Here is a 12,034-nt window from a genome sequence, read left to right as displayed (position 1 = left end):
TTTTCCAGCAGCCTGCTTGTACTGTGAGCCCTCTGGAAACAAAGCCTCATAAAGTGAAAAAAGGCTAAGACAGCAGGAGAGAACAAGTGTGCTGGTCATGCAGTGTGCATGTCAGACCCCCAGCATGGGGAGAATGAAGACTGTCCATAGTGTTAAACCAGATGAACTGTTCCCATAAGAGCTGTAGAGAAAGGTTTGGACTTCAAATGAAAATGCAAGCTAGTAAACCCAGCCCTTCTTTTCCATGTGGAGAACAACTAGCCTTTGGAACAGTTAGGGGAGGACAGTGCTGTAGCCTGTAACTATCTCTATGCCAGCACCAGATGGTAAAAGGTTACTGCCTGCAACAGCATCCAGCCTCGGCAATGGTCTGTTTGACCTCCAGAATTAAACAATGACCATGCAACACAAAGAGTGACATCGGAGAGGGAAAAAATAATTCCCCTCAGAAAGGAACAGGAGTGCCTCAGCTTCAGGCACACAAACTGAACCCTTAATACAATACTCAGTTTCCATTCTGTCCAAACATGAACACTGGGAGGCTCCTCCTTCCTGACCCCTCTTCCCAGCATCTGTCCAAGGGGATAGATGAAGAAACTTCCATGAGGTCTGCTGGGTATCATCAGTCACTGATAATATCCATATTCTGAAGCATTCTGCACTGAACAGAACAGACTAGTCAGAGGCATGTGTCACAACTGAGCAAGTCCTTGGTCTTTCTAATCCACAGCACTGACCAGTTCTCCATATAGAAAGGGGAAAAAGAATTCCTGCTGTTACAATAGTGCACTTAGATAGTTGTATGACGTATAAGGTACATGTAAGGAACAATAAGATCCTACATGGGGCTCCATAACAATACAGTGATTATAGCAATCCCAGCCACAGGACAGGGCTGTGGTTTTACCCTGGAAGAGGATGGGCAACAGAGAAAGTGGCTGCCTTCTGTTCAGATGGTGGGAGAGACAGTAAAATGAGAAAGCAAGAACTTACCTTCACTCCATCTGACTTCTTGTTCAGCAGGCTTTTGGCAGCTGTGGAGAGAAGCAGAAGTAGGTCAGATTTTGGTTTTGAGACTTCTTTCTCTCTCCCCACTTCCCTCAGAAATACACAAAACTTCAGAAGGACAACCATCCTGTTAATTCCTCTCTAACAGCAAGAGACATGGAAAACAGACCAAATCACTCATCAAATCCATCCTGATAGCAGAGGGTCATCCAGCCTATCTACTGTTCCCTTATTTAGGTAAAAAATGCTCCTGGTTTCACTATCTCAGGAAAACCAAGTCTGAAATGATAATTTAGAGTTCCTTTGTTTCAATCCTCCATTCATACACTGTGACCCCATCCAGAAGTGTCAGCAGTCACAGGGGAAAAAGCTAAAGAAATCTGTTAGATCTTTGCAACAGGATAAAGGTTGAAGGTGCAGCCATTCACATAACAGACATGGCTTATAAAGGAGGCACTGATAATGCAGAGGCCTCCTAATTACTGCTATACACAGTTACCCTGGGGATAGCTGGATAGCTAAAAGGAAGAGACTGAGAAAGTGCAAAAGTCAGCATCTGATAACTGTTAAAAAAAAAGGAGAGAATGACAAAAGAGACCAGAACTAAGCTGAATTTCTTCACTGAAATATAAAGATGGTCTGCTGTGCTCAACTTGAACAACTGGCACCACCAATGAAACTGAGAGCATGATAAGTGCACACAGAGAGCCCACAACAAATCCCTGGCAGAAGACACACTTGGGAGTGATGAAGGAGCTGCTCCATCTACTACAGCAAAGTGGTACATTGACAACGACTGTCAACAGTAAGATCCCATCTACAATCTCAACAGATATATCTTGCCTACTTATGAAGAACATATTCAGTTGTTTCAACTTCCGTAAACAGCATGCTAGACAACCACTGGACCAGCACACTGATACAGCTCTCCTAAGCAGCTGCTGGGAAGCATAAAGGTCTGGGTACTTGACCTTGATTTGAGGTCCAGCAAAAATGAGACTTAAAGAAAAGGCAAATCCTAAGACAGTGCTCACATGCCTGTTGAAATGCTTCACTTCCAAAGAAATGCTGACCAACTCATGCACAGAGTGCTTAGTCTCTCTAGAAGCAGCAACATTAGGCAGAAAAGGTTTTAGCAATACCTAAGCAATTGTCAAATTTTGTGTCAACAGCATCTTCCACCCTGCTTTCCCTACCGTAAGACCCTACAGACATGGATTAACTAGACAATATTAGCTGAGCTGAGGCAAATGACTACAGCATCTCCTCACAGCAAAGAGGTGGTATCCCATACAAGCTTGTTAGAATATTTGAATTATTTTCCTAATTCTACTCTCTAATGCAAGTATAAAACTAGATTATGATTTTGTTTTCATTCCAGTTCTCAGAAACCAAGAACACTGGAAAAAATCATGCACAGTGTTCCAAAGTGCACACATGAAGGTGGGCAAAGTGACTCAAGCAACTGATTTACCCTGCAACAGACTCTTTGCTGAGTGTACACATACTAAAGCATAGTAAGACTGCATCTAACAAATAAGTTCTTGCCACCTTCAAGGCACAACGAAGATCAGGTTGACTCTACATGAAAGTGAGAAGGAGAACAACGTGACTATGGGGTCAAAAGAGGTCCAGCGTTTATATCACACATACATCAAGGCCTCTCTCACAACAACTGCTGAAAACAAGAAACTGTTACAGCCTTACAACACTTTGGAAGGAGTAAAGGATTCTACAACTTAACAAATGTGGCAAATGGAACATCCTCAGAGTGAAAAATCCCTGAACATCAGAGAAGCGAAACAGAACCACCATATGTTCTGGGAATGACCCAGACAAGCAGGGAAGCAACATTTTTCACACTTTCTGCAGTTTTCCCAGAACTCCACATTTGTCTTTGTGGACAGAAGACAGCTAAACTCATGTTCTACAACATTAAAGCAACTTCAGCTGAGAGTCCTTCTGTGCAGCACTATGTAATGCTGATCCAGTGTCTCCTGGTGCAGCCTGCCCATCCAGCCTCCTTCCCTGATTGTACCTCTGCACAGCACACACTGCTCTCCCACAAGCCTGTCAGCACCCCAGTGTTGTAGAAAGAAACTTGGTCTGTGTTGTATTTAGTTCATGCATCATACTCTGGTTTAGAAGGACCTGGAGAGCCCATGAAATGCATTCACTCACAAAGTTGACTGTAGACGTCTCAAACAAAAGGGAAGCATGCAGGTTTCCCCACAGGTTAACCTGTACATGTTATAAGACAGAAATTAAAGGGGATGCTAGTGGAATTTCTACACAAGCAACAGACAAGACTTCCTGTAACAATAATAATTTTAGAAGACAGGCAGATTAGCTAAGAGACAACAGGAGGAAAAAATTCAAGGACACATGAAGGCAGGTTCTTTACTGTTCAGGAAATGATCTCATACCCATGCTCTGCAGTTTTCCAGGCATGAGATACTAGTATTAATTTTCTTCATCCTTCCCACTTCTTCTACCTGTCAAAGGGATTAAATTCCCTCTTCTCGGTGAGTTAAGAGTTCCTCTAGAATTAAGCAATACAAAAGCACATGCTGCTAACCCAGCAACTTAAAAACACAGTTCTGTTCCTGGCTTAACAAGACACCCTCCAGTTAATCTCTGAAGAGAAACACAAAAGGCCTCCCATGCACACACCCCAGAACCGTCCTGAACTTTAGGGAGAGGAAGATAAAAGTAGAAGGAATTATTAGAATAATTTACATCCACTTTTAATGATAAACTAGACTCTCTGGACATAGTGATAAACATTTAAACACAGTAATGAAATCCATGTCACTCTGGCAAGCTGCAAATGGAAGTTACATACTGAAGTCCACAACTTCAGCAGTGAAGCTTCACAACTTCACTTTGTGAAGATGGCTGCTCCTAAGATGAAGACCAATTTTTTCCATCCTTTCACTCAGCTTATAGCAGACTTACTTAGAGAGTTTTACCTAATTGAGCCCAGATCCTTAAATATTGCAGGAGACTCTGAAAACCCTGTCTACTTTTTCCTAGTAATAAATTTACATTTACTTCTCAGAAAATGGTTTAGGAGTTTCATGCATATGATCTGATCTGTTGGTTTACCCGACTATACTTCTGTATTCTGTAAGTGAATTCAGATCAGTGTTTGCTTGGCTCATCTGAGAGAAGCCACAAGTAAGCACCCAAATAATCCTGTGTATACCCTGGTGTGACCTCAACAATCCTACAGGGAAATTTAGATCACAAAGTTCTCTCTCACAGCTGAGCGAATGCTAACCAGAGTGTGGAGAGAAGCTACAAATCTCTTATTATAACCAGATTTCAACTTCCTGACTTATACTGAAAGGAGTACAACTGTACCTGTTTTTAACAAATAGCCTACAGCTGGCCTGAGATGCAATCTTTAACAAGAATCACAAACAGACAATATTAAACTGTTTAATACATCATAACTTGGGAAAGGAGCCAGATAACATTCCTTTATCTTTAGGTTAACTGGCCTGGGGCAAAAGGCACCTAGCAAGCAACAAATTACTCATAACAGAATAAAAACTTTTTTTTTTTTCTTTGTAAAAAGTAAGATTTTCTTTATGGGCTAAAAAGAAAAAGAACACCGCTACAGACTCTTTAAGCATACAACTTGTCACAGGCTAAAACCACACTGTCCAGTGAAGGAACTCCATTTTACAACTGCAACACAGGAGATAGTAAGGACAACAGGATTACAGGAGTCTTCTCGTATTTCCTGCAGACAGTACTATCGTGCCTAATTAATTGGTACTGGGGTCACATGAGCCTTCATTTTCCTCTCAGTTCAAAACATCTGTGAAAGAAGCTTTTAAGGAGATCTCATCCCCAGACAGGAAGAAGCTTCTCTCTTCATAAATTTAGTTTCCTGTCTGCTGGGAATGGGGCTTTTAAAGGCCCAGAGAATAGTGTCACCCAACTAGAGAAAATAAAAATCCCTTAAGGGCTTTAGGGAAAGAAACAAGTGCTATCTCAGAACTTTCCAAGGGCAGTTAGATAACCTGTCACGACAGGGAAAGTCTGAGCTCTACCCAAAGTTCCCACATGGACTTCCTAACTTTATTTTTCGTTAGCATGCACTTATTCTTCAATTCCAGTAGATGTATGTATTTCAACTGCAGCAACTTAAAAACACCTAAATAAATTAAAAAGTAATTACAGTTTAAAAAAAAGTCAAGCTCGTATTACACACAGTCCTGCAAAGAAAGCAGGAATAGATGACTTCCCCATTTAAAAAACACATAAAAACATAAGGAATTGCTACTTTACATAGAGACTATAAAGGCTTTGCATCTAAATTCATGACATCTCTTTCTGGACAGTTTATCTGAATGTCTCACACTTGGGACCACAGTTTATATTCAAAGCAGAACTCACTGACACTGAGAACCCTGTGCTCACTGTGGGCCACTGAGGATTTCCTTTGCTTCAGCTGTTAGCTAAAGTGGGTCCAGCAGCTTCAGCCCTCGAGACAGAGAAGATTGAGTAGAGCAAGCCTTTTCCTCCTCCATACTAGCTCAGGGATTAAGTGGATGCATAGGGTCACACACCATTAAGGAGAACCCTTCTCTCCGGCATTTCATGTAGTCAAAATCTGGGCCACAGGAGATTTTCATACCCAAGCACTTCTGCAGCTTCATTAGAAATGACAACATTTGAAGACTAAAAATTAACCTAAAATTTCTGTTTAAAAAAAAATAATCAAACCCCAATCTATTTCAGAATCATCAATTAAGTGAAATAAAAACTAGTTGTGTAAATAGATCAAAAACGGTTCTTACCAGCATAAAGCCCAAGAAAATGTTCAGTTTTGTATAGTCCTGTGGAAGCCCTGTCATTGTCCCATAGCTCCTCAAATAGTTATTTCAGAATCAATCTCAGAAAAGAGTATATAATTTTTAAGTCCTGTAATAGCACAATCTTGGGACAGATGAATGGAGAAAATCATTCTGTCTCTTTAAGGCCAAACTATGAGAAATGCAGTAAAGAGAAATCACTGTAGCAGCAAGTAATGCTGACATATTGGCACAGGTTCACCTCAAAGCAAGAACCAAGGAAAAAAAAGTTCTGAAGTTGCTGAGGGATGTCCCTTAATTGTAGCATGGTTTCACATGAATGTGCACTTTGAATGCTGGAATGATCATTTCACAGGGGTTTTCATTGCAATTACAGGTTTATTGTAACACCATCTAGAATATAAGTATTGGTATCTACCATTTGTAAATGGCTAGATGAAATTAATACACTTCCATTTCATTCATCATCACTTAGAATCCATATAGCAGAGTTTCACTTGAAAGTAACTGTAGTCAGGTGCAAAAAAAAAATCTGACTCATGCATTCATGATTGCCCTTTAGAAAAAGGAAAAAAAATTGCGAGGAGGGTAAAGAATGCAAACAATCCTGTAAACGAAAAGCACTTGCAAATAGAGGTTTTCCACCCAAATGGAAATGAACCCAGATAAGACTGCGTCACCTAGATGTGCCGAGTCAAGACAATCATCTTCCAAAAAGCATGAATTTGCATGTTGAGATTTGCATTTTCAGTAAATGCACTACGTAATGCAGTTGGGTGGGAGCCAGACTACCAGCTATTAAATTTAAAAGGATGAAAACCACTTCTGAGACTCCAAGAAGGAAAACTCTAATAGCTAGATGCTTCAGACCCATTTTTGATGAGTCAAAGTAATACAATATCCAAATAGCTCCTGTCCCTGTTCTCACCAATATTACTTTCCTGTCCCTGGTTCAGGTCTAAAGGACACACCTAATAAGAGTTCTTGACTACTGGTTTATGATGGGAAAGCTAACAATGCCAGCTAGAATTTCCCAAAAGTAATCTGCTAACAAAATATCATGAGAGGATTGTGGCAGCTGACTTCATTTCTGTTCTGTACCATACTACAGCACCATATGGTCCTCCACAAACAAATAATTTCCTATTTTACAGTGGTCACCAGCCAAGGCAAAGTGACCACCTTTACACTATGATGAACTGAAAGCATGTTTCCTCCCCTCCTACTCAACTCCCAAATGGTTAAAATATACTCCAACTCACTCACACAAAACAAAACCAAGGAATGGATGAGAACATTGAGAACTTACCTGAAAAATTCCGAGACACAAGCATTGTTGTAAGGATTGCACCCTGTGGGGAAGAGAAAGCAGGGATAACAGAGTGTCACTTGAGAAAGGGGCTGGGCTGACCCATGGAGAACACAGTGCATCAGGTGCCAATGCAGAGATATACTAATGCTACCCTGAAAAGTCCTAGTGTATCCAGGATTCCCACATGTGGCTGGTTGGGCCTGACATGGGACCACTCTGAGTCCTGCCTTTCTAGAATGGCAGCTAAATGCCAGACAGGATAGCCTAGGAAATCTAAAATGGCACTAAGAGTTATGCTTAGACATATAGCTGCTTCCTTGCTTTCAAATAGCAGATGGCAGAGGCTCTGCCCCAGCTACAGCCAACTGTTAACACCAGTACTGGAAGGCAAAAAGTGTTCAGAACCAAAAGGCCCAGGACTAGCTGCTCTATTTCAACTCTTTGGCAGAAAGTAGAAGGGGTGAATATGTAGCAGAAGAGGCATGGGAAGCTTACAGCTTTGGAGAAAGAAACTACCTAGCTCCTCAATACACTACTTCAGTAGTCTGTACTGGGGGATCACAAAAGGTACTTCTCTAAAAATGCATCATCATGGCTAGGCTTCGCGAACGAAGATTTGTTACAGGCACGCTGGTGGCTAATGAGGCCAATACGAGACAGACATATCCAATTGCAAAAGGCACAGCAGAAAGACTCCTTAGATGGTGTATTCTGCAATACACGGTTCTTTCTGCGTTGCCTTTTCTCCTCAAGAGTGATCCTGCGTGTGTTCTCAATGGAGACAGCTGTGTTATAGATGGTGTGTCTCCAGGCCTCCTGATTGGAGGCCAGAGTAGACCAGTTATGGTGATCAATATGGCCAAGGCTGAGATGTTGTTTCAGGGAGTCCTTGTATCTTTTCTTCGGGGCTCCTCTCATGCGGCAGCCGGTGGCAAGTTCACCATAAAGCAGGATCTTAGGAAGGTGGTGGTCCTTCATCCTGGAGACGTGCCCTGCCCAACGCAGCTGTGTTCTCATCAACATGGCCTCTATACTTGTGACTGCTGCTTGCTCTAGAACAGATGTATTGGTCACAAAATCTGACCAGTGGATGTTTAGGATTGTTCGGAGGCAGCGTTGATGGAAGCGTTCTAGGAGACGCAGGTGGTGGCAGTAGATGACCCATGATTCGGAACCATACAAGAGAGTAGACAGCACTATGGCTTTGTAAACACTGATCTTGGTACTTTTCTTCAAGTGTTTATTACGCCATACTCTTTTGTGGAGTTTTCCAAAAGCACTATATGCCTTTGATAACCTGTTGTCTATCTCTCCGTCAATCTTACCATCCGAGGAGATGAAGCTACCTAGGTAATTAAACTGCTGGACTGATTTGAGCTCTGATTGGCCAATGGTGATGTGTCTAAAAATGCACTAGTCACAAAAAAAGACACTGTTGGTAGGAAGGCACTAACCTCAAATTCAGAGAATTAAAAACAAACTTAAGGCAAATTAAGATGTACTTACCTTTAGCTTTCTCCTAGCATTGAACTTTCTCAAGCATTCCACAGTCTCCTGCCTGTGCATCATCGATGCGACAGTGGATCGTTGCTGAAAAACAGGAACAGCAGCAGATCAAGAACAGATCAAGAACGTACCCTAACCAAATCAGGCAGGGAAGTTCGTTCCACTTGTACACAATCGTGACGTGCAAGATGACATGGACAAGCCTCTCACCACTGCATGGCTGCAAAACACTGCAATGGGTTCACAACTTAAGAACTTCCATCAAGATGTGTTAAATCAAGGTATGCTATTACAGGACTGCGCCTAAGAAACTCTATGACTGAGGTACAGGTGAGAATCAATGCTCCCTGCCTTTCAGGCACTCACATGACTTAAGACAGTAAGAAGACAAAGCCAAATGAACAAGCATACTCATGAGAGACTGAGTCAGAGGCACTACAGAAAAGATCTGTGTTGCATTAGTTACAGCTTGAAAGGGAAATTCCGAGCAGCAAGTGAATACTAGTGAGCAATAGCCTTCTTGGACACGGCAACCCCTGAATGTAAGTGCTCGACTAGCAGAGTCCTTGGCATCTTTGTATCAGTTTTGCAGAAATAGGTTTTCAGTGTGTAAGAGGAAAGATCATATAGTTCTCCTGTGCCAATGCAAAAACGTGAGCATAACCTCTAGCCAGTGATGCACATCTGTCATCCACAGCAGACTGGGACCCCCTCAGCTGCAGAAAGACAACTTCCCAGAAGCATTGCAGTCATTGAGACCCCATGAAGAAATCAGAGACTGATGCTGCCAAGCATTTACAGCACATGAGGAAAGCAGTGACTAATGCCAAAGTAGCTGTTGCTCTTGCATAGAGCCACAAGCCTGAATTCCCTTCACAAGGACAGTGAGTGAATTACTAACCTGGCAGATCAGTGTGTACAAAGCCTCCACTAACTTTCTGCTGCCTGAAAAAAAATCTGCAATACCCAAAAGAACTCTAAACCATGCTCATATTCAGTTAGTTTCATGGGAAGCCTCTGCTTTGATCCTATTGTCAAAGCTAGTCACCCACTGCAGTACACTCAGCAGTGTGTGGGGAGAATGTAGCCAAACTGTCCTCTAACAACTGTTGATGGTCACTGTTCAGTCTCCTTAGGAGTGAGAGTGATGTCCAGTTGTTCAATGTAAGCATACAAGAATAAGGACAGGCACTTGAGAAGTTCACTGATGCTAAGAAATTCAGTGTCTCAGATACACTTAAGATTTCCTACAGCATTTACTTTCAAGGAGCCATACATATCCAGAAAGGAAATGTATGTTGCACCCACAGGGACTGCAGAGCAAATGGAAACAACAGACTCAACAGGAGGCAGTTTTGGTGAGAGGCTAACGTGTCTGTGAAGTGAAATCAAACTCCCCATAACTCAGAGAAGGAAAGCCTCTCTTGAACTGCTCTATATTATGTTGCCACAGGGAGCAGGCTATCACAATATGGCTTTGGCTACAGGCATTGGGAGGAAAGTTAAATATATAGGAACTGCTATTGATTACAAACATGCAAGGAGAAAGAAAAAAAAAAAGATATGCAAAGCCTCAGCTGGTGTGAAGTTTTGACTTCCAAGGAACTTGCATCACTTTAGAGCAGACACTGCACTCCTGTTACACAGATGTTCACATAAGTAAGCTTAAATTGCTCATCTGTTGCTTTGTGGTGCAAGGACAAAACCCTCACAGTTTTACAAGAAGAAATGAGTAAAGGAACACATCCCACATCCCCAAGACCCATCCCAGAAGTATGTTGGGGTATTACAAGAGCATCCAGTTAGACTTAGGTGAAACTATTTCATCCTTCAAAGATAAAAGTTGCATCATTGCTGTCCTCCCCTACACCCACTCCCAGCTATGTTCTGCAATTTCCTTGCCAACTTTGCAAAAAATGAAAAATACTTATGTGGCAAGGCAGAAACTACACGCACAGAACAACAAAAGTTTTTTTGCTGATTTCAGGTTTACAGCCAGTTAAGCTGAAGCACAGCAGAAATGTCTCAAATGCTACAAAGACGCTATGCCATAAACTGAAGTAGAGAAATGAGAGAACAAAATGATCCTAAAATTTTTGTCTGATGCCAAACTCCATTTTGACATTTTAGGATGATATGGACTGGAAGGGGAGATGTGGGAAAAAACAGAAACTGCAGATATTGACAAAACTTCTAAAAGAATAAGGGATTTTTTTTCTACAGTGGCAATAAATGCATCACAGCATGACAAAGTTGGCTTATTGAAGGTCATTAACCAAAACAAATCATAATTTGAAATATTTAAAATATTCTGGGTCCTTCAAGCCTTCCTGACACATCCATTCAGGGTACACCACAAATCAACCTGTAATAAGGAAAACACTTACGCAGACCCATGGATGTTTGAGAGCCTGGTCAGCTGTGATGCGCTTTGCTGGGTTTATCGTCAGCATCTGGTTGATCAAATTCTTGGCTTCAGGAGTCACAGTGTCCCACTCAGGTGATGGGAACTAAAAGAGGAAGAAGGAACAGATGATCAAAGGAAAATACTTCCTACTAGCAGATGAGATTCTCCCCCCTACGCAGCTGAATTCCAGCTGTTGCCCTTTGGATACCAGGGCTCAAACATTTGCAAACCCCATTAATTTTTGTGAAAACCCATGCTGAACAAAAATCATACAGAATCCAGCAAATGAATGGTACCAGACAGCAGGACACACCTGTACCATTCACCAGACATAGGCAGGAAGATTTAGAGTTTAAAAGCCTTTTAGGAATCACTCAGACCTTTGAATTTCTTTCACACTCAACAGTCAAAAATGTAAAGTCACAGATCTTTTTGACTGAGTTCTTACATAAAAAACACAAGCACTATCTTTTTTTTACCCCACCTGGCTCTTTCTCCAGCATGCTAAAAGCTGTAACAGCATATGCAAAATCACAAACACTTAAATACAGCAAAACGACATGAAAGCAAAAACCACTAACAAGGAACATCCCATCAGATACACTTTTCCCACCATAAAGCACAGTATCCTGGAACAATACTAGTCACTTAGGTGTAGCAACCCACCAGCAAGTTGTTAGCAACCATCTACCATACCAATATCATTACTTGGGGAGCAAGAGCGATGTAAGAGTGGATGGGAATACAGAAGCATGAAAACATAGTAAAGAATTTAAAGTATTTCAGCTGCTGATCATCTATGAGGGGTAACTGCTCTCTCCTATAATTCCATTAATGACAAAGAGGAGATATTTACACCATCCCCCAGATGCTTGCATGTGGTATGGATGACAGCACGCTGAGATTAAATCCAATGACTCTACTGTACAAATACAGGTGAACTTGAGAACAGAAAGACAAATATGCTGTTGG

At 41.6% G+C, this 12,034-nt stretch overlaps 1 protein-coding gene across 27 annotated transcripts in view; it reads right to left on the bottom strand.

The window, feature by feature from the left end:
• The window catches only part of CAMK2G (calcium/calmodulin dependent protein kinase II gamma), a 118,241-nt gene that overhangs the window by 27,361 nt on the left and 78,846 nt on the right, over positions 1-12,034 (bottom strand). For all 27 annotated transcript variants that reach the window (XM_064663790.1, XM_064663794.1, XM_064663796.1 and 24 more), the window contains 4 exons: positions 11,043-11,165; positions 8,656-8,739; positions 7,147-7,189; positions 994-1,034 (listed from right to left, as the gene is read on the bottom strand). In XM_064663790.1, coding sequence (XP_064519860.1) covers positions 994-1,034; positions 7,147-7,189; positions 8,656-8,739; positions 11,043-11,165 — 291 coding nt within the window. The remainder of the gene's footprint in view (positions 1-993; positions 1,035-7,146; positions 7,190-8,655; positions 8,740-11,042; positions 11,166-12,034) is intronic.

This window comes from Pseudopipra pipra, chromosome 8 (genome assembly GCF_036250125.1).
Source record: "Pseudopipra pipra isolate bDixPip1 chromosome 8, bDixPip1.hap1, whole genome shotgun sequence".
Lineage (NCBI taxonomy): Eukaryota > Metazoa > Chordata > Aves > Passeriformes > Pipridae > Pseudopipra > Pseudopipra pipra.
Note: the sequence above shows the minus strand (reverse complement) of the source record. Positions and strands in the feature narration are given on the sequence as shown.